Raw genomic sequence first — 24,115 nt, 5'->3', positions numbered from 1 at the left:
CCCACCAACAGGCCAATATCTGCAGCAAAATGGATTAAAGAAGGAGGCCTTGTTCGAAAGAAGCAATAAAGCTTTGTAAAAAGATAGTTTTCACTTACTGTTAATCAGCAGAGGACACAGTGAAAATCAATTTCTTCAGAGATACACCAGCTTTTCATATTATATATCTCTGAAACAGAATGATACAACATATAAGTAGTAAGAAAAGAATGCTAGTTACTGCTGTATGTCTGGTATTTCTGTTAATGACGTATGTTAAGAGTCATGCTTGCTACAACAAATTATGCGTTGTTCCATTTTACTTGTATCAATTATTGCACCTTTGAGACATAACCTATGATACATTTCTTTTTGTGTTCAAAGTCATCCTACTTTCTAAGAAAAGTGTTATATAAAAACTATAATACATGGCATGAGACATCCTAGTGAGTGTTTAACATAGCTGTAAATAAAAGGAAGGGATTTCACTCATGCTCCAAATTTGACAGGAGTGTAATGCATTGTGTTGTGGTAAAAGATGAGCCTACAGAAGTTGCTATGTTTGCAATCTATTAGGCAATCAGTTTGAGAAGCAGAAGCACTTGGCTTTTGTGTCTCACTTACGATGTTTAGACTCTGGCCCAGTAGAGCCTTTGCAGGAATACCGTGTTACAGAAACTCTTATGCCAAAGAACTGTGAAAAACTGAAAAGCTGCCAAATGTAAATCAAAATGCATTGCATCCTTCCTGTAAGAATAGTTTCATGCAAATATGCCTTCACCATGTACACTGACTATCAGCAATCACTACCCAGATCTTTAAACAGATTTTTTTTTTATTTAATGGTTGTAAAACAGGAGGGGATCAAGTTGAACTGTTAACATGAGTTTGCAGAACATATACTTACTTATTAATATTTGTAACTACTTAGTTAAACTTTATATTTGCTTATATTATGATGTCAAATATAACTTATTATCTGGGCAAATTATTGTTTATATTCCCATATTTATTGTTTTATATTCCCATATTACAAAGCAATAGCGTTCAGTTTAGTAAAATAAAAATGTGAAGTTCTCAACGTACATTCTTGCCTCTTTGGAGAACTGTAAATATTATTTTATAACTTTATCCAGCCTTGTGAGGACTGATGTATATCAAAATACATGTTGTGGGGTTTTGTTTTTTTTTTTTTTACTATAGAGTGGCAGGCTTAGCTCTTTATTGGCTTTTCACATATGAGTAGGCTACCTTAAACATACCTGAGCTATTTCCTTCCAACATGGTGGCATCTGAATTGGCAAAAATAACATGCCTTGAGCAAGCTGAGGCAGCATTTTGAAAGATGTGTAGTTCTTGTTTTATTCATAGGAGTAGTATCTCATATTTATTAACACTGGCTTCTGCACATACTGCAAGACATTGATTTGGGACAGTGCATCTTTTCAAGCAAGGAGTCTGGTAATGAAATGCTTTACATCACAGCTATTAAGATCATTTATAACTCTGGTGCTTTTCATGATTTTCAATGACATAATAATGTCATTATTGCTAGATGAATTTGATACCTCATAAGAACAGAATTTAGTGGTACTATCTCAGCTTTCTACAGTCTACTGGTAACAACATAAATAAAAGTGTAAACCTCTAAGATGACTGCCTAGGAAGTTGGTTTTTATTTTTACTTTTTGGAAAGTGCAGTTTATCAGAGTGTATGCTTGATGTGTAGTAAGCTGCATCTACATCCAAAGATAAATGATGAAAATTATGGGCAGATCAGATTTAAACAGTTACTACTGTGCTTCAGTATTTAAATTATTTGGACAAGTGTAACATCTTGAGAAGTGAAAAATCTTCAAGCATGCCTTTTCTGTTAAAAGAATTCAATTTCATCCAATCCAGAAGATATCATTTGAAACAAAATATTATTGTAATTTCTTAAGAAATAATGGACAATCTAAATACTGTCTAGCTAAAATGCCAAAGTTTGTTTTTCAGGAGTCAGCAAAGTTCCAGAGATCAAATAATTAAAACTTAATGTCTTAGACTTAGTAATTATGATATGGCCCTTTAAAATATAATCCTCATTTGTTTTAAATGTATATTCGTAAGTTATATGTATTTTTCATTTGTTTTCATATATATGGCTCTAAAGACATTTTTTTGTAAACGAAATTTAAGATCCAAGACGAATCCAAACAAGTGTTATTTTTTTTGTTTTAAAAAGCCCCAACTTTTTTAGTTTATTTTAAATTTTCAATGGGAAATACAAACATGTTTAATTTTCCATGTTCTTCTAAGGAAAACATTGTTCACAAATTAATAGTTATACGTATTTTGACTGAAATTCATAAATTTCTAAGCAACCAAATTTGACCCTGTTGAGACCATGTGTAGTGCACAGCCAGAATATCTTTTAGTTGAGGAAACACACTAATCAGTCCTGTTCTGGATCTGTGTTTGTAATGGTCCCTTGTATCTCATCCCTTCAGATGGCTTCAGTTTATCACATAAAGCAACCATAAGGCTGTTTATAATTTACTTCCCTAATCTTTATTCATTCATGGCTCTTCTCATAGCCCAAAGGCTGGTCTTAGTTCCTTGTTCCTGGGTTCTTATTTTTAGGAAGGCTTCATGGCAATTGATTTTTGGGGGAAAGAGTGCTGTCCAGCTTCTGTAGGGTAGCATAGGTATGATTTTTTTTTTTTCTAACGTTATTTGCAAGTTGCACAGCTATGCTGACTTCTGACTAAACAAATGTACAGTTCCGTTGCACCTAGTGCTTGAAGAACATCTTTCCAGATATGCTAATCCATAATGTACATGGGCATACATTATGTACCTTGACATACATCATGTAAAGTCTATCTGTACCCTATGTTTTACCATTTACGAAACTAGCAAATATATCTATTCTATACAATTTTATAGTCATTATCTAACATGCAAAACTTCACAACACTCATCAAAATATACAGAAAACCTCTGTTTTCTTTATTTTCATTAAAGAACCTCTTTGAAACAGAGGAAAAAAATAATATGTCCAAACAATTGTTAAAAGCTACCACCACCACCATCCTCTCCCCCTGTCCCGGTCCCCCCCCAGAAGGTTTTGTGTTACCCAATGGTATGGATTTCACTAAATGCCAATTTGATGTGACAGCCCTAGATCAGGAAGCTCATCTTTAAGAATTAAGTTCAATAAGATTGGGTATGACCAAAGAAATCTTATTAACATGAGAAAGAAAAATGCTAGCATAGGTAGTGACAAAATATTCATACCGACTTATCTCTCATCCAGAGATTTTAATTTCATTGTTAATAAAGTGTAGCAGGTTAATATTGAAAGCAATACAAAGAGGATAATAATGATGAGGATGGACCTGTATTTACCTAAGCCATGTCTCTATTTTCAGAATAATTTGGCATTATTTTTAAATGGCATTTGAGAATGAGAGAATTATAGCTACATATATATATGTGTGTATATATATACACACACACACACACATATATATATATGAGACTTTAAAGTGATTTTTTTTTTTTACTCTGTAAGAAGTAGAAGAAAGAGCAACAAAGTGTTTGTTTTGGATTAACAATTGGTGAAAGCTGTGAGCAATGGCAACATGAAAGTGTTGACATGGGGCTGAACCCCCTACTGGGTTATGAATCATTACCTTGTTGTTAAAGGTGCCAACTCCTGCAGGAAAACAGGGAACTAGCAGAAGTCAAAGAACTGGGCATCAGAGTAGAAATGGAAGCCTAGATAGATCATTTTGTCAGCTACATAATTTTCATTAACATCTCTCTGTTTCTTTATTTATGACTGAACCATGGGAGAGGTTTGATGCATTGTTTATTTTCTTTATTGAACTGCATTATGCACATGAATTTCAATGAAGAACTTCAAATAGGCCTTTATTTACTTGTTGTTGATATACAAGGTTACCACTTGGTCCATTAAAAAAAAGAAACAATTTAGCATATTTTTTCTGTCACAAGTAACCCCTCCTATTCCCATTTCTCAGTACAACTAGAACAATAATGACAAATGCTTAAAAAAAGAGCTTGTGAATTGTGAGCAAACATAGTTTGCTTATATTTCTGCTTACAGGATGGTCACACATTTCTGTTTCCTTATCATTTTATAAAGTGTTGAAATCTGCATGCCTTGAGAGTCAACTTCATGTAAATTAAAATTACATTCCAATACCTATGCAAAATCATGCTCAGTTAAAATGTTTAACACTTACAGGGAACCAGATCAATTATGAACTAATCTGAAGTTATTTATGTTTCACAAAACTAAAAGAAACAAAAAAATCTGAAAAACAACAGACAAAAAACCCAACAACCTAATAAAAAACCAGAATTTATTCCAGTCTTACTGGTGTGACTTTTCGGTATGATGTACATCCAGGAAAAATGAGAAATCAAAACAACTAATTTGGCAGCCCAACACGATGTATTTCTGAAACAAGAATACATGAGTAGATAGCTCTTAAAATGTGTTTTGGGGTGGCAGCTAAGAGAACACTAGTCAATATAATTTGCTGCAAGAGTCTATGCATTACTTTAATAGTTATATGGTGGTGATTGCCAAAGTTCCATTTCTCCCATTTCTTCTTCACAGAATTTCCTGTAACTTCTTTGGCTGGGTGAAAAAGTATTGCTTCCACAGCAACAGCACCACTACACCTTTGTTTTGTAAAGATATTTTGGGAGAGCTTCTGTAAGTCAAAACACTACTCAGCACATCTCTCCAGGATCTTAGTTTTGTTTCTGCAGCATTTTGGCACCTCACAATGAACCACCTGCATTAATTTCCATGATTTCTTTGGCATAGCTGATCAAAGCCCTTAAGATGCAATCTTTGTAGGTTTTCCAGAACAGTGAGGCAGTGCTCTACCTGTCTGTCTCAGCTGTGTTTGCATGCTTGTCATCACAAAAAAAGCAAGCAGAGGATTTATACACCTACATTTGCCTCAGACAATGTATCTGACAGTCACTGTAGTAACAAACACATGCACACATACAACAAGTCTATCTAAAATATTTTTCTATTTCCAGGTTACTACATCCTATTGTCATTTTTATGCTAAAATTATTTGTCCTTGTTTTCTTCTGTCTCTGAAGTTGCACTGTTCAAGTATTGTTTTTTGTTAGAGAAAATGAACATAGCTACTCTAGATCTCCCTCTTCTCTCCTACATTGCATATTTCCAATATGAACATGAAGCAAAAACTACGAAACAATACTTCTCTACTTGTTATGGAGAAAGTATACAACTTTACGTTTTTGTAAAGAAGTACGTTAGGTCTGTGGTTTTGACAGGTTAACAATAATTTGATCTGAAGCTTTGAAGATATAGGTAGAAATTAAAATTATAAGTAAAGCAACTAGAAGTTACATAGAATCACCACAGAACATTGAATTAAATTGTAACCTTGAACAATTACTCTTTCTTCGAGACAGCTGAGGAAGACAGTGAAACCTCAGAAATTTACTACAGAAACCTTTTGTTAGTTCTGAAATTTACTACAGAAACCTTTTATTAGTTCTGAAACTGGATTTATATCCAAAAAATAACAAAAGTGGATACCTCCCATGAGATTACAGCTGTCTTATAGTAGAGGAATTTACAGTCCCCTGTGCTATAGATGTTCAACCTCATGTATAACTGAATGCAATTAATTGGATAAGAAAAAGGAAGCAAATGAATGTGAATTTAGTGATTAGGTCCTGTGTTCTAATCTCTGTGGCTAAGTCTGTTTTGTATATTATTCAAGTCAAATGATAAAAAGATTCATCCTTTTGTACCAGACCACAGTACAGTGTAAAACTAAGACATGCTTATAGATGTTAGTGACAGTAATAGAAACAATTTAGCTCCATCAATACAGAGTTCTGTGTGCATAAATTTACATTTTTATTAATTTTCAATAAAAATCAATACGTGATCATAAAATCAATAGTTATATCATAGCACAAATATTAGAATTGAAATTATATCCAGAAGCATAAACAACTTAAGCTATTTTGATGTGATATAAGACACAGATTATTTCTATCTCATTTTTAAGTAGACTTTTATGTGAACAGGTGAGGAATACTTGCTAGGAAATGTTTATTTTTTCTATAGCCTCTTACAAGTTAGAAAGAAATAGGAGAATCACTCCATCTGAGATTGCAATTTTATGTTACCCATTTTTACCTGTGTTTGTTGTGTAGTATGTTTTTTTAATTTACAGAGCTACTTTGAGTATGTGTGGCTATGTTTTCAAAACACAAAAATCTGGTTTTGTATGGGAAAACATTCAGGCTGTTCTTTAGTCTATAGTTACACATGCTTACTTGCTTAGTTATTTAGATTAAGATACTGGGGAATTACATAACCTAGGTTGACATCTTCGTCATCCAAACTTCTGAAAAATGCACCTATTAAAAAAAAAAAAACAAAAACCAAAACAAAACCAACAAAACAAAGCAAAAACCCCGCAACCACCACCAACAACAAAGACCAAACCAAACAAACAACAAACCTGCAAATAAACAAAAAGCAACAACAGCCAAAGCAACCAAAGCCCAAACCCAGAACAGACGGAGTTCCTGTTCTGTAAGTCCCCATTTCATATGAGGACCATGAATCAATGGATATATTGCAACTCACAACAGCTAGCATACACCTTTCTCATGTCCTCAAGAAACAAGACCCAAAACCTTACAATACACACATTCCCTTGCCGCATCTCTCTTACTGACATCCCCCACAAAAAGATGAAATTTTCATTGTATTCAACAGGCAACCAGATTCTGATCTGTCTGGACTGATTTTGTTTAGAGAAGATATTGCATTGTTATTAAGTAAAGTAATGTGTTTGTCTGAAATGCCTGCTAATTAAGTCAAAACATTTTAGAGCACACTATTATTAATCTTCTAAAATAAACTTGCATTGTAATTGCAAGTGAGGAGTAGCTTAACAGGTCAGACTGAAAGGTCTTTTCAGTTTCTGGAAGTGCTGCATTCTGTAGCTGGCAAACTCAATAGATGTAAAAGTGCAACAAAAAGCTCGTTGCTGCATATGTGCTGTGTTATTTCAAGCATTGTGAGTTTCAGAGTTTTCAAATTAAGAAGTCTCAGATTGATTTGTGTCAGCTCTACAGAATTTCAAAGGGCAAATAAATTCTACTGGATATAGGAATATTTTAAACAGCAGTATTTTATGCTTCATTGTAAAACTGAAACTGTCCTTGCTAAGTAAGTACTACATCTCAGTGAAGTTTAATACATTCAGATTTTTAGCAGCAATCAGCCAAGTTGTTCCTTCTCACTCAAAATTGTTTCAAGGATGATCAGAAAAATCTATTTTTGTAAAAGCAAAATGGTTCTAATTTTGCACCCAAATTACAAGACAAAAGTTGAAAGTAGTCAGAAAGCACTTATTTTTGTACGGAACAAGTATTTTAAACTTATTTATTGTATTGCCATAAGTTCAGGAAAGCCACCATACATTGTAGGAACACACAGCTGATTTACGAAGTGATACTTAGATATCACAATATTTTAAGATTGTATTCCTGGACACAAAGAATTTATAAGTAACTATGAAAGAGCTTCAACAAATTAAAAATCATGTTTCTATTTTGCGTGTAACACTGGAAGAAACTGTGAAGGAACTGAAATAGCTAGTGATAGGCCAAATCTATATGTTTTTCTCAATTTTAAGGTCACATTCACACAGCAGTAAAATGATATTTTAACTGGAAAGTGATGAAGTTCCATGAATGGAAATGTTATGTTCCAAAATATGGAAAAGTGTGTTTTCTGTCTCAGAGAAGTATACATGCCACAGTACATGTTGGCAGTGTTGGAAGAAAAGGAGTAAGAAGGATTTCTAAAGCAAGTGCTTTAAACAAATTTTGAAAAGAAAAAGTGACTAAATATATAGAACATAATACAAAAAACTAGAAAATTATTTGAACACAAGAATATGATAAAGGAATTAGAGCAAAATCACTGGCATCCTCTTAAGCACCTACAGGAAATTGGTAATTAGAGTAATTGATGCATTGTCAAAAAAACCAAACCAAACCAATTAAACTTGCCCTGTGAGTTACATGTTTTCAGTAAACCACCAAACAATAAACAAAAAAGCTAAAAACTAGGATGCTTCTGAGGGTGAGAAGGCTGCTGGGAGGGAGGAAAGAATAGCAATAGTGCTGACATATAAAATGACTAGAGAAAAGAACCTTGCTATTGCTTCATGATTTGCGGGTTATCTGGTGGCCTGTCTGCAAAGACACTGGCCCTCCAAAGGAATCTGAAGAAATTTGCTTGCATTAGAAGGTGTTCTTCCAAATGACAAGCATAATTTCTGTAAGTCATTAATGTAACTGCTTTAAGCACTGAAGTGCATACACATCTTCATGGTGAATGCAGCGGAAAAACCTGTGAATTATAAATAATATTGTTTTCAATTTAGCATTTCTGTTGGCCAATACAAATTGACTGGTTAGGTTAAAAGACATCTTGAGTTGTTACTGGTTGCAGGGGGCAACATTCAAAGTGAGGCAAATGAATCGGAATACCATGGTAAAAATAATGTCTGCTTGAATAAAGAGTACATCATAACATATGTTCATGAAGAAGCTGTTTTGACGTTGCATGCACCCAGGTACAGATGTGATCTTTATTTGCTAGAATTGCTAGATAAATGAAGACAATGTTAATTAGAAAAGGACAATGTTGAAAAAGGAATACAATGTTTTTGAAAAAAAAAGCATTTTAATTAGTTTATTTAAAGCCTTAATTTATAGATTAGTGTACAAATCTAAGTACAATGCCAGACCAAAGCAGGATAATGTGAGAGATCCTTTGGGCTGATGAAAATCCTTTTGCCTTTCCTGAGGGTTTTGTTTCAATTCACTATGGTAAGTAACATCAAAATAAAGATAGAGCGTTAAGAGGGAATTATAAATAGACATAATAAAAAAGGAATTAGTCCAAAAAGAATTCAGAGAGAGAGAAAATATATGGAAACTAGCTGCAAGGAAGAATGCAGAAATGTATGTGGAACAGCAGATGCTAGATGCACGCCATGTATTTCATATAAATGGATTCAAAAACTTCCATTTTGTTCACTAAATGGTGCACTGTCTTGAAGACACTATGAAAAAAGAAAAACAAAAAAGAAAAGGAGGAGTAAAGTGCTTTCTATGGCTTTTTTTTACAGTAGAAATCTGCCTTAGCAGTATAAAACTGTTTTAAAGAACTGTTTTGAAAGAGAAAAATTAGCAAACAGAAAAATCAAATGTAAGAGAAAGTTTAGAAAAGAAATGTTGAAGTTGGTTGCTAAAGGAATAGGCAGTGGGATGCAGAGTGAAAAAAAAGATGAGGCTAAGAGTGGAATTTTGCAGAGCCTTGAAAATACGGATGAAAGCTTTTATTGGATATGGAAAGAGAAATGAATTTGCAGGGAAGAGATATAAAGATTTATACACAGAACTACACTGAGGATTTCCCTGAATTGTATTGAGGAAAAATGAGCATATAATCAACAGAAAAAGACCACTTTATTATCCCTTTATTTCTTGTATTTAAGGTAATTTATTGTCTGGCATTTGATGAAGTGTATGATGTTATCTTTGCTAATATTTATAATGCTCCGCATACAGCACTTTTGTAGTGGTATGAATAAATCTAGTGAAAGGCATATTCAACTACAACCAGTTTTTTTGAGTTCTTGTGCAATTTGTTTACTCTGCTGCTATTATCCTAGATTTGTGACATTTTGCAGCAAGAAACAGATATTTCTCAGATAATATTCATTTCTTACTGCCCAGATGATACTGTCTACTTGAATGTTAGGGTGTTCTTGAACACCAAGCTTCCTGTTATTGTTTTCCTTTATTATTGTTATAATTCATTTTTTTGCTATTCACTTTAATATTTACTTGAAAACTGCTTTAAAACAATCTGCTGTACTGTAATATATGCTGTCTGCTGCTGCTTTTGCTGGTAAGGCATAACTGCGTACTTAATGTTCATTAATTAATATTCCTCACAGTGTGTGTGAGGACTCCTGGAAGATGGTGGAAAAGCAGGAAAAGGACGAGTGTCAGATGAGAGCTGAATGGGACTATGAAGCAAGCTGTTTCACAAGGTCTATAAGGTCAACATTAGATGCCAGCTGTCTGGTAGAAATAAGTAGCTAAGGTCTGCTCCTGTAGTTTCTATTTTCCAGTTTGGAGACTATTAGATGAAGAGGGGAAGAATTCTTTGTTAGTTGTCAGGGCCACAATGGATGCTTAGCCTTGAAGAATTAGCACAATCAGAGAAAAAACAAACAGCGAGACAGTGCAATATGTTTACATTCAGCAACAAACAAAACAATTTCTCTAGCTTTTGAAAAATATAAAGCTGCAAGTTTATGAATAGCTGGACTTTCATTCTGTGTTTGTATTCTGTGATTGTGCTGACTTCTTTATTAAATAAGTGCAAGTAAGATTGCAGCCTGCTGAATGGGAGGTGAGGAAGGCCAATTGAGTGAATTCGCTTGCAGCTCTGTTTTATTGCATCTTCCAAGGAAAAGCCTCTGTAGTAAGGACAGGCACTTTTGTGATTTGTATCTCTTTCCGTCACAGCTTTAATTTTCTCCCGTCTCATTGGGAATGGGAGACAGTGTGAAATTAAGAAGAGTCCCTTAGAAGTTCCTCTCCCTTGCCATTTGCATGTCACCACGTCTGATGCAGGTTAAGCATGATTTGCAAAGACCTTGGGTTCTTATTTTGTGAAGCTGTTGGACTCATCTTTTAATTTTTAGATGTATAGCATCTATGAATTAGTAAATCCTAACAGTCACAAAGATTCACTTTTACCCAATTTATATGGTCAGAGTGTAAAATCCTTGGAGTTTCCACACTACCTTTCTTATGAGTTAGAAAATAGATTAAAAAATGGTCTATTTCCTTTCATCTTCTTAGAGGCAATTAAAAACAAACAAACAAACAAATTCTTAACACTTTAATTTTATTGCTTTTTAAGTGTCCTTACTAGCACTTGAAAATAAATGACAGCCAAGTCATAGTACAGTGTAGCTCAAAAACTGCATTGGTTTTTAAACACAGCTGCTTCAGTAATTCTGCCTACACAAATCTTGCTTAAATAGATACTACCTTTTGGAAGACTTGGTTTACACAAAGGAAAACACTTAAAGACTGAGATTAATTGCCTTTGAAAACAAAAATGTTTAATGTTTAAAAAATTTGCCTTGGAATAATTACCTCAAAACCATATTCTTCCTTCTTTTCTTTCTTACATAATGCATAATATTCTTCAGAAAATTTGAGAAAGTAATATGTTTTATAATTGGAATTTCTATTCCCTAGACGTAACAGGCTGTATATAAATAGTGTGCTTGTATCTTCCCAGTGTTTAGATCAATAAATATCTCTATGTTGCATCAGATGTAGTTTAAAATCTCCCTGCTGCTCTCTGTTTACAGAACAAAGGTGGATAAATTGGGGTATACTTTATATCTGCATGTGTATTTTAGAATTTACATTAGATATAATAATAATTTTACCTTCACTAAAATGGTGATTTAAAAAAAAAACCACAACAAAAACAAAAAAACACAACCAAACAACCAAACACAAACAAAAAACCCAACAAAACCCAAACAAAATAAACCAACCAAACAAACAAAAAAAACCCCACCAACAACAAAAAACAAACCCTAACGACTGAAAACATGCAAAGACCTGGGCTAAAGGGTCAAAGCACATTTGAACAGCATGCTATATTGTATTTGGCATTACTTTAAATGTGAAAAATGTGAATCCTATCCCCAGTATTTTATTTATTTCACCATTTTAATTGAAACTGGAAATTGTAAGAGTCAAAAGAACTCTGAACATTTGACAATTTGCAGAAATTTCTAACCATGATTCACAACTTTTCCCCATCCCCCCTCCCCTAGCTTCTGCCAGTTGGTTTAGGCAGCATGTGTATTATGGAATTGTCTAGAATAAAATATTAACATGTTCATAGAGGTTTCCCATAGTAAGATGATATAGTAGTGTTCAGGGCAGCTGTGATGAAAATCGAATTACCTTTTTTTTTTGAACAGTTCTAAACTAGATTGACAGTGTAGGTCAAAACCAGCTAAGGGATCAGCTGAACAAGGCTTTCAAATATTGACACCTATAAATGCATCAATTTTTCTTAAGCATTGTAAATATTTAAATATTTTAACTAAATACTTAACATGGGCATAAAACAGGTTACAAAACACCCTGGAGCAGAAAAAACTATAAATATTTAGTTGCTTCTGACTAAAAGGTACATATGTCAAACCAAACCCAAATGGTTTTGGATACTAAAAGCAGCATGCAATTCACAACATCTTCTTCCTAGCATCTGAACTATAAAATAAGCTTTTCCTGGCTAGTGGTGTGTGATATAACTGCTGAAAGAAACATCTGCTCAACAGTTGCAATTTTCTCCCTGTGGAATGCTTCAAATGATGTCATCTTTTCTTGCCCATAAGAAGTTAATTTTTATGTCTGAATCTTCATGTTTTGGCATTTGTCTAGCCTTGGGCTGTGTTGGGCTGAATGTATCACGCAGACATTATATTTTTCAAATAGAGAAATAATGAAGCATGGAGCTATGTAGGAGGATCTTAGGAATTTTATAAACTCTAGGAAAAATGTTAATGTTTAATTTCATTATAACAAAGTATGTTTATTGTAATAAAGTTAATTTATAATAGATGGATTAATACATGGAAATCCTTTTAATTCCATACTCAGAGTGTATGGTTTGCTTACATCTGTGTAACTCTTTGGTCTAGCATAAATTGTACAGATATTTGTGCAAAGGATCTAATTCAAAGAGTCAGAAGTGTTTTAATATAAGCTGCTACATTTCTTAGTGTTATCTGTATGTTACAAAAATATTGGCAAAAAAAGTTTACGTTTCTAGTTAGCTAATGAAATAGGAAGAAGGAATTTTTACTTTTCAGAAAAGAAGAAAGGACTTCAAGCATAGGAAGGTGTCTCCCTACTCACTTAAGTTTGGGCAGCATTAGAGATTGTCAAAACCCAAAGTAAGCTTTGTTCAACTATCTCCAGTGCTTGGTCTTTCTATATAAAGAAATATTTAGTCTCTGTTTTAGAATTTCAAGTCAGAAGGTCTTGGGAATTAACTCTGCAGCTGCCTGGCACTCCGTAATCAGCATGTATATACAAGGGTACATACACAGGAGTTCTGCACAGTATGATGTACTAAGCTGTGCAAATTCCGAATGTGCCCTGAGGTATGTGGTCATAGTAAAGTGAAATCTCCTGTAGGATTTAGTAGTTGTGTTAAAAGACTTTTCATCTATAAAACGTGTAAAACTTTTCAGCAGATTAGCGGCTTAAGATTCTTTTCCTCATAGAAATATTCCCTTCTGTACACAAGTTACTATTGTATACTGAGTATCACGGTTTTCTATATAACAGCTGGAGGAGACATTTGATTCAAGAAGCTCAGCTGTTTATTCTTATGTCATTACTACTTGGCCTTTTCATAGCTGCTACAGGGAATAAATGAAGAGGCTACTAGTGACATCTTCACTATTTTTCTATATTCTGTTTCTCAGGCTTGCAGCCATCAATGGCACTGATCTCCTTTATGACATTTTATTTTTTAAGACTGCCCCAATGGCATTACTCAAAAATAGTGTTACCTTCTTACAACTTCCACTTGGCTGATAAACTAGAAACATCTCATCTTAATGCAGAAGTGGTAGCCAGAATAATATTCCTGTAATTGTTCACAATGCCTAAGTAAGTTTTCCAGCTTCCATTTTGCCAGAAAACATGTAGCCTGTCATGAAACTAGAAGATTTTGCTATGCATTCAAGAGCAAATCATCAAGTTTTGGATAACTACTAATTTTACTTGTTTGTCATTTTTAGTAACAAAAAGAATTGTAACTGCTAGCCAGCCAGCTGTGTGACCTTAGAATACATACAGACTGATCTTTTTCTCTTGTGTCATTTAGGTTCCCCCACAACTGTCGAATTTCTGTATGAATTGCAATATCAATCAAATGAAATTAAATCTCAGCTTGAATCTTTTGTTGGTTTGCATCTGGTTCAAAGAGAACAGGATACAGGATCTGGAAGTGAGATGCTGACTTTTAATATAGTGTTTGCACCTAACAAACCAATGAGGTAAGCTCCTGTTCCTTCTTACCAACAAGACGTGCAATAAAATCCTGTCTGGTCAGGAGAGCATCTCCCTGCATTGTTTTCCTCATTTTATTTTCACCTCTGATATCTATTATTCTAGATTCTATTCTATCCAATGCCTGTGAGACATTTCTGTTGAGCTACTGCTTTAGTCTGTGTGTACATCAATGTACTTCTAAACATTGGAGTACTGGAAGACCTCCACTGAAAATTAGTTGTTCTCAGAATTTGTGGAAACACACAGACAAGACAGTCTACTAGTCTTGAAAAACTTTTCCTACATGATCATGTGTGTGTATTGTTTGGCTGAAAGAGATGTCTGAATTTGAAGTCAGCCTCTAGAAACAACAGTCCACAGGAAAATATTTTCCTATTCTATAGCTGTGATGTTTTGACTTCCATTAGTACATCCCATCTCTTTGAAAAAAAGAACTGTGTGACAGGGAGATTCTTTTGGAGAGTCAGAAGTTGTGCCTTCTTTTGAAGGAGTCAAATGCATATGAGGAGAAGGTTGGGAAGAAGCTTCAGTAAGATGCAGGCACAAGGTAAATTCAGAGGTTCAACATTACCTGGATGATTAGGGAGAAGTCACTGCTGAATAGCGCGGGTTGCATGCAAAGAGACTATTTTTATGGTATAGGAGAGCACTGAATCTGTACCCACTGGAGATCTATCAGGCTTAATGTAGAGGACTCAATGATTGCAATTAATTAGTTTCATTGCTATCAGAATCCACAAGAACAACTTTCTTCTTAGGTAGTCTGAAGACATCAGAGTCTGGAATTTTTCTAAAGTACATAGACCTATGTCAGATCTGTTTGATTCTAATATGAACTGCTAACATGATCTAGAATAAATTCTCCTCTAACAACACAGTAAATAAAGACTAATGAGTAAAACAAACTGAGTTAAATTTGTTTAACTTCAACAGAGAGTAAGCAGAAGAAGAATCAAATCTTATGGCTGTGCCCATAATTTTGATTTCATTTTATGCTCTTTCTGTACTTTGATGTAAATATCAAATGCTATTTAATTTACAGTCCTCTCTAAAGGGCAACTGATGCATAATATGCCAAATAAAATTAAGGATGTATTCCAGTTTAAAACCATCTGTATTTTTGTTTTACTATGGTATAGTTCTACACACTCAAAGGTTTTTTTGGACATGTTTGATGATAGTGTTCTACATAATGAATGTTTTTATCTGAAATTTTAAGGAATGAAGCAACACTAGTAGTTCAGCGCGCTACAGGAGGTGTTTGGAAGTTTCCAGTGCTTTTCATTGCTATGGAGCCAGAAGTGGATGATGTCATTAACATTGAAGCAGTTGGCCTGAATAAAGAATCTATAGTTGGCTTTAAGCTTACAAGCCAGACAAGGTAAAAATGTTTATGATAGAATATTTATGCAGTTTTCTGAGGCTAGAACTCACATGCAAACACATTGGATAGGATAGAATTAGGCAACAGAAACATAACTGAGCTGCACCTATTTCAGTAATACATCATTACTTTCAAGTGCTGCGTAGTGTAGGTAACAAATTTGATTTTTGAAGCTGTACTCCAGCAAACAGAAACATCCCATGGTTAGGCTGTAGCCACTCAACAGAAGATTTGTGGAATAGATTCAAATGCTTATGTAATGAAGTCTTGCCCCAAAATGGTATTGGGTCTTAGACTGTGTAATGCAATGTTAAGGCATGTGTGTTTTGATACTCAGGGTTCACTACTATGGCCTTAGTATTTTTACTCATTGATTGTTTTTCAAAGTACTTTATACTTACACCAAATTAAAAACAATCCTTTGCATTGTGCTTTAAAAATCTTTGAATCTGTCATTTAAAAAACATTCCTGGTTTATTATATAAGCATATTATGAATTAATCTCTACCCTTTCAGTAGATAATTGTGTCATTCTTCAGTATTTTGTTACTCTTTTTTAAAAGTCCTGCAGAAATTTCTATTAATATATTTTTACATACTTTTCATTATTTTCTGAGTTTCATAATGTTATAGCAAACCCAGGGTGTCATTTGTCTATGGCAGAAAGTCAAGGAATAAATTCTGTGGTACTGATAGATAAGCTTTAAAATAATAAAAGTTGATCTTGAAAGAGTCATGATGTTTACTCTCTAATTAGCTTATGGAAGGTTTTTTTTGTTTGTTTTTTGTTTTTTTTTTTTTTTTAATTGACTTTTTTTTTACTGTATATTTAGAAACTGTCCCAGATGTGCTGATTCATATTTAACATTCATTGTGGCTACATGTTTTTGTAGCATCCCCAGCAGGAAGTTCCCTTGGTTCCAACTGATATTTTTTAAGAGCTTATTTCCAAAAGCTGTACATCTAATATGGACAGTTGTTCCAGCTTTTATGTTGTTGTCAGTGATGATAATTACTAAGGACTCTGAAAAAAGCTGCTATCACAGTGTTCAAGTTAACGGGTTCAGTGAAATGGACTGTTTCAGGAACAAAAGTGAAGAAATTGTTCTGGCAATACTATAATCTCCTGGTAGGTGTTTGATAGTAGTGAAGAGACCTGGTGTTCTCCAGAAAGGTATTATAAAACTTGAGTCATTATAGTTATAGAAGGAAGGAGACATGCTGGAAGACAGATTTGCTTTTTCTCCTAAACAAATTCTAACTTTATTTTACATAACAAGGGTTCCCCCATACATTTCAAATACAAAATGTGATGCTTCCATGTGCTGAATAGACTCTGTGTTGTAAATAGTGCCAACAACTGCTCTGTAAGTTTTATATTGCTTTTTCTTATCACTGATTTGCTTAGGAGAGTTTGATGGTGGAGGTTTTGTTATAGAAATAGAGCACCCAGCCAACCAACATTTAGCATATGGGATATGCAGTTTAAAAGCAATTACACAAAAATATGTATATTACAGATATAATGTAATGCTTGAATAACTCAAATGATGTAGACTATAAATAAAACCATGAAATATTAATATATGGATTAAAAGTTTCAGTTGGGAAATGGAGCGTCATCCTGCAGGCCTTCCCTGAAAAATACAATCAGCCCTTTGGATTTTTTCTTAAGTAAATAATTAGCAGCACAATCCTATAAAGAATTGGTTCTGGTACTTAAGGAGAGGCGTTCATTTTGGTTTTTTGTTTTTTTTGTTTTTCACCCTGCATATAGATTTTGTATCTTATACTGGATATTACCATATGGCACTGCTAGTTTGAGAGTTACTGGGGGGAAGGAAACAGATGAATTTGTGAGTAACATGTTAGAAAGGGGCTCTGCAGCTGTGTCTGTTTCTGCCTCTGGTACTTGCAAGACAGAGTTGTTGCACAGCATTGCTGAGAAGACTTCAACATCTTTTTAGGCTAGCAGGTGATACACCAAAGAAATATTTGAGAATGATAGGCCCAAATAAAATCTCAGTATCTTATTAAAAATTAGGAGTCTCTTATAGGTACCAAGTTGAAAGAGGATCTTCAGTGATCCACAGAGCACCTTTCGTGACAAATCTATGGGGTCAATGATTAGATATCTTTCCATCCTTCCATCCCAACTTCTCATTCCAGTCCTTTTGTTTATCATAAACAGGATACTTGTTACATTGAGGAAACATCTCAGATGACCTCAGACTGTTTCAGAAAAACATAGTTAGTCAGTGGCTGCTATTACAAAAGAAAACAGCGTGGTATGAGTATAGTCTCCATGGAATGGTATATGCAAAATCCAAAGCTCTACCAGATAATGTAAAAAGAGTTAGAAAAAAGAGACAGCGAATACAGGTGGACTGGGGAGATGAGAAGAAAGATGAAATTATATTTTAAAATCACTGCATGTGCAGACTTGGTTATCTTAACCTACATTTAATATTTTGAACATCACTGTGGATATTTTCTTTATTTCTTCTATGCACATTTCTTACTACATAGAATAAATGTTCAACTAAAAATATTCCTTGATCACACAAAGTAATTTTAGTGCTGTCTGAAGAATACCGGGCAATCAATTTTTTTCTATATCCTCCCAAATTGTGGAGAGAAAAAAAAATACTTACAGTGACAACCTTGAGAAATATTTCCATCTTACTGTAATTACTGCTGTATTTCGTTAGAATTACCATAAGCCAGAATTATATATGCTACAAGAAAATACATTCATTAATTTCTCAACACACGCGGCTTCTCCTCACCCTCTCACATGTCGCTGTGCACATTAAAGGCCAGGATTCCTATGCCAATCTCTTTGTTACTAGTTTGGCAAAATTTTACCATTAATGCAAAGATGTAATTAGAATATTTTATTTCAGCATCTCCCAGAAAGTGGCATCTGCAAAGAACAAATCTTGACTGAGCTTCATATTTGTGAATCTCAGTGGAGGCTAGTGAAAAATATTGATAGACATGTGGCAGAGCTTCCAAAAAGTTATGATCATCCTTCCTAATAATGCAACACTTGGCAAGACACAGGTTTAGCCAGGAGCTGTATCTAGCCATGTCACCTTGACCACTTTTAGCAGGAAAAGTCAGTGTAGCAATCTGCTACACTGGGTAGAACAGGAATGAGACAGAAATATTAGCATTTTGTGAAGATAAACCCCGTAACTCCTTCTTTGATTTTACAACATATACACATCAAAAGTGGTGCTATATTTAGTTAAGCATTCCCAAACAGTTGTCATGTAGTGTTTCCTCATATTTTTTGAAAGTCCTTTAATTCTGAAGTAGTCTTTCCAAACTTACAGAGTGATAATTCGAATTAAATATTTTCTAGTGTCCAGAGTTTGGGATTTAAAGTGGTCAATTAAACCAGAGCTGGTTTTAGTACAAAACATAACCAATTCTGATAAATAATGAAGATTTCCTTTTTTTTTTTTTTTTTCATTGTCTTATTCTTTTTTAAATTATCTAAATAATACTAACAATCACTAATACTTTTATAGAATTTGACAAATGCATGCAGTTAATAAATTTAAACAACTTCACTACAAAATAACTGACATTTCTTGTGTCATCCAACAGATGATAACTAAAAATTACAAAGAAGTAAGTTTACTTATAATCAACTATTTTTGGAAGCATGTTGCAACTTTTTCAAACTGTATCCCTTATTTGCTTAAGCAGTCATGTACTTTACAGATTAAGACATTTTGTCATGCTTCTTTTCTTGAAAAAATAAGACATTTGACCAAAAGCACTAGGTGTTAGTTTTTATGTATAGTTTGCAAAATGTTGATTTTTGTAAAGGAATAAATGTCTATGGGAATAATTTACTGCTTCACTAGTTTGAGGAAGAGAAGAGTAAACATTAAAGCTATTTTGTGCCTTAATTTAATAAAGTCTTATATTTTCAGATTTGCTCAGTATTTTATAAGTTTTGCAGAGAGATCTCCATGGGAACATAAATTTTAAGGTTTTATTTAATTGAAGACATAAGGTATAATTCTTTTCTAGTTTACTAATCTGAAAATTATCTAACATGAGAACACTTACGAGCACAGACTGCTATTTGAGAATAATGGTATTTAAGAACAAGATTAAAGGAGTAAATATAAATATGTCTATTAAATACTAGCTTGATTTCCACTCTTCCTGGTTGCCATGATTTCACTGTCTCATTATTATTTAAATTTAAATTAATATTTGCTCTTGTTCATTATTTGAGTAAGGGCAGAGTTCATCTTTCTGATTGCAATTTCAAATCATTATGACAGGAGCTATGGAACATGCAGTTGGGAAGACACATTTGCTTTCTCTGGTTTCTATGGCCTCTGCCCTTACATTTACTAATTTATTTGTGCTTGGTTCAGGTGTGTTTTCAAAACTCTATACATCATTAAACTTTATCAAGTAGGTCAGTATCTACCACCCTTGGGTAAAACAAAAGCCTTCTTAAAATATATAGACTGCCTCATCACTGTCCTTCATGGCTGAGAAATGACAAGATAAACATTGACTCCAGACCTGTTTTACCTGAAGCCGTAATAGAGAAGGAGGAATTAATTTTTAATCATTTTAAACCACATAATTATTAATTTTTAATTATGTACTAGATATACAGAAAACAATAATGTCTGAAATTCAGGTGCTATTCTGGGGATTTTATCTCTGGCTTTCTCTGTGCTATAGAAGATGAGAATAAGAAAGCAATTTACTTATGCTAGTGAGCTAGCCAGGATGCCAGGTCATAACTGTGTTGCGAACAACAGTGAAAACACGGTTTGTTTTTTCCTGCGAGGCCATCTTTGGAAATATTTTTAAAACAAGAATTCGTGATTTATGAGCACTACAGACACTGTGAAAGTTTCCTGTTTCTGATTGTGTCCGAGTAAATTTTTAATTGCCAGTTCTTGTGCTGTTAGCCACATCTTCAGCAGAATCCCTGCTAGCCTATCATATTATGGCTATATGCTTAATTTGCCAGATTTTCTGTTTTCCTCATTTGGACATAACTGCCACTTTGAGGAACATTTTGCTTCCAGTAACTGACTTGACTCTTTTGTTTAAAGCTACCAGGCTCTGGGAACGGGAGCAGGGAGATTTTTAGGTGTGACTTTATGTGTTCATGTAACAATGTATATGTGTATATATATTTTACTCAACATAGAAAAAAATTGTAGCTGCCTCTGGTACATTGTGCCAATGCTGTAAAGAAGCATGCAGATTTTAAAATAATCTTTATTATTTTTTCGTTATTTTTCTTCATGAGAATTAAAATCTGACAAGGTTGATGCAATAAGATTTTTTTCTCTGACTTGGCAAATCTATTGTGTACACAATTATAGATCATTTTGTGACAGTTTCATTACAAACTGCCTGGTCACCTTGTCAGGACTAAAATGATAGCTTTTTCTTCTGTTTGTTTTCTGACTAACTGCTTTGAGGAATCATCTACAGTCTCTGAAAAAAAGTACCATTGCATCACACCCTGCTAAGATGCAATTTCTGCAGGAATGAAGTCCTTATTTTCCCATGTCTTCTGTGCATGTAGCCTGTCCGATCTCCCTTAGCATTTCTTCATTGCATCTGTAATCTAAGTCACGCCCTTGTTTGTCTTAGAAAAACAGGAAGTGCTCATTAGGGGTCATCATCCCTAAACACTTACCAGGAGACAGACTGAACATGGGAGATAAAGAAAGTGATGTCTTAAAATGTTCCTAAATCTAGTCTATAGAGCAATAATGCTGTTGGAAATGAAGAGCTGTTTCAAGTCTCTATTTCCAGAACTAGCATTTGAATATTCATCACAGATGTTTTTGATGAGTGTTCTACTCTGCTACTCAGTCTAGGAGGCACCACTTTTTCATCCTGTGCCTGTTCTCAGTGTGCAGTAAGTAGGCTCTAGGCATTCACAGCTGAGCAGTCCCTGCAGGAAGTGCAGATGTGAAAATTCAAGGCTTAGATGGCACATAGATGGGAACTCAGGCATTAGCAGGATTGGTGCTTATGGCCCAGGGCTATAAACTCAGCTGCACAACTTCAGGCATCACAAAAAGAGGTTGTCAGCATAAGTTTGATGTCACAAGACTTGAAATGTAGTTTCAGACATTCAGTAGTTTTCCCCACCTTGCTGTCACCTAAGGGAAAATGTAAGCTAAATCTGCTAATACACCAGCCTGATGGCACTGCTAAGTGTAAGTGGTTTGCACATTGGTTTTTTTGTTGTTGTTTTTGCTTTTGTTGTTGTTTGATTTGGTTTGGGTTTTTTTTTGAGGAGACAGAAGCTTTTTGGTTTCTGTTTTCTGCACTCACACTATTTGTTTCTACAAATTACAGTGTGACCTTTTTTTCATGAAGATATTTTGAATTTAGGAAAACCTTTCATGAGAACGTATTCCAAAGGAGAGCTATTTTTAAACAAGATGACATAGACCCAGCATACCACCCACAGAACAGCACTTGCCTGGGAAATGTGGGACATTTCCATAGAGATATGAATTTTCATAAAATATTAAATTTCACTTCTTTGTATTTTCTTTGAAAAGCAATGTTATTTCTGGTGTGACAATCCATAAGTAAACAGATTTGAACAGCTTTTCTTTGAGGTACTGTTAGTTTTTCATTCTTTAGGTTTTATCAACTGAAAATGTGTTCTAAGAATGTATAATACTTGCCCTGCTGTACTGTGGCAGGGTGTTGTGGATTAATTTTTGACCATGCTGCTGCATTTCTAGTTTCAATTTCTTTTGTACTCTTTCTGTCCAGATAGTGATAGAGTTGTCCTCAGCAACACATCAAAAGACTAAAAGGAGAATGCCTGACTGGAAAATACAAAAATGTATATTCTTTTCATGCTGAGAAAGCTTGTGGCAAGGAGTCCCTGAGGAACTGTGATAGACAGGCTTCAGCTTGGGATTGGCCTAAGATTGTTTTCTAGTCCTCAACCGCTGTCTTTACCAGGAATACGACATTTTCTTTGGCTGCAATAGTGCTGCCATTAGACAAGATCTGTAGTACCTGCAATAGAAATTCTTTAAGTTAAGAGATAGATAATAATATCAATGGAGGAACATTATTATTTTTATTGCAATATCTTAAAGTGCTTAATTTATGGGATATGAAAAATGTGGAAAATGGTGATAGATAAGCATTGTTTTCCATATGTTCATTTCAAGGTTTTCAGAGCTCTTTCCCAGTCTACTAATGCTCCACCAGATTGCAAATTCAGTTCTAGTCATAAAACTTAATCAAATGGGTAGCTTGTCAGTTTAATTTGATTACAGATTGGAAAAATGAGTGGTTTTTAATATGAAAAGTGGATTTTCACTCTGACATAGACTTTATTTCTATCGTCATTATTATATCTTTACAGGTCAGATGATTCTTCATAGTGGCAAATGCTATCATTATTCTGTAGTTATTATAACATTTATAATAGCCTGTAATTATATTTGAAATGGAAGACAGTATGCAGGTCCCTGTGTATAAAGATTATAAATATTTTTAAATAAATGTAAAAAATTACTACAGAATATTCTGTAAGTAAGAATGCTATTGATATTCTATAGCATTCCATGGGCTGCCAAGTTTCCTGAGTCATACCACATGGTGGCCTAAACATTAGATTGTAGATAAATTGTATTAAGATACTGTAAAAGGCACTATATCCTCCTGTCCTTTTCCATAGGTACCCGGAGCCATTCACTGCACACTTCCTGGCGGGCAGCGATCCTGAGTTCCTTGTGCTGCCCCAAGCTGGAGAACTTCTTCCAGCAGGCACTGTGGGAACCCATATAACAGTAGGATTCAGGCCAAGAATGTACGGCAAGAAGCATAAGGCAACATTGGTAATTGAGGTAAGCCTTCCTGAATGCCATAGGCAAATATACCTTCAGGAGTGGAAGGAAAAAAAAAAAGTCCTATACTAAAAAGCAACACTTTGATTGTTTTACTACTCTTCATAATGGACAAGAATAAAACTAAATTTTGAAAATTAACTCATGAGAACCTGGAAAAAACATATTATATTTTAATTTCTATGTTATCCCTTTGTCATCATCATCAGAGAGAGATATGTTTGATGTTTGCCCCAGCTCTGTAGACGACATAACAGAATGACTTTTCACAGAGAATCAAAATAATCATATTAAGAACTGGTGGAGAATATATGAGTAATTGAATATGTGAGACATTGGTTATTGATTTTACTTATATTATTGTATTATATTACTTGTATATATCAAAGCCACTAGAAGCTAGATACTAAATTGTAGAAGGCCAGGAATAACTTTTTTTTAAATAAACTTCAAAATAAACAATAAGAATTTATATCCAATAGCTTCTCTAAGTGTGAAAGTCAAGAAACATTTATTTCTTCAGTAGTAAAAATGTTTTTATTACTGCAGGAAATAATTTTTAATTTTTAAGTCATTCTTTAAAAGGAAACTGTTTGTCAAGAACATACAGTACCAG

At 34.1% G+C, this 24,115-nt stretch overlaps 1 protein-coding gene across 1 annotated transcript in view; it reads left to right on the top strand.

Moving 5' to 3' along the window:
* Positions 1-24,115, top strand: part of CFAP47 (cilia and flagella associated protein 47) — a gene marked incomplete at both ends in the record, with an annotated part of 301,064 nt that overhangs the window by 268,196 nt on the left and 8,753 nt on the right. Inside the window, 3 exons of the mRNA XM_080353150.1 lie at positions 14,036-14,207; positions 15,443-15,604; positions 23,331-23,499. Coding sequence (XP_080209276.1) covers positions 14,036-14,207; positions 15,443-15,604; positions 23,331-23,499 — 503 coding nt within the window. The remainder of the gene's footprint in view (positions 1-14,035; positions 14,208-15,442; positions 15,605-23,330; positions 23,500-24,115) is intronic.

This window comes from Nesoenas mayeri (assembly GCF_963082525.1).
Source record: "Nesoenas mayeri genome assembly, chromosome: 1".
NCBI classification, from domain to species: Eukaryota; Metazoa; Chordata; class Aves; order Columbiformes; family Columbidae; genus Nesoenas; species Nesoenas mayeri.
The sequence above is the reverse complement of the archived record's forward strand: the minus strand, read 5'-3'. Positions and strand labels throughout refer to the sequence as shown.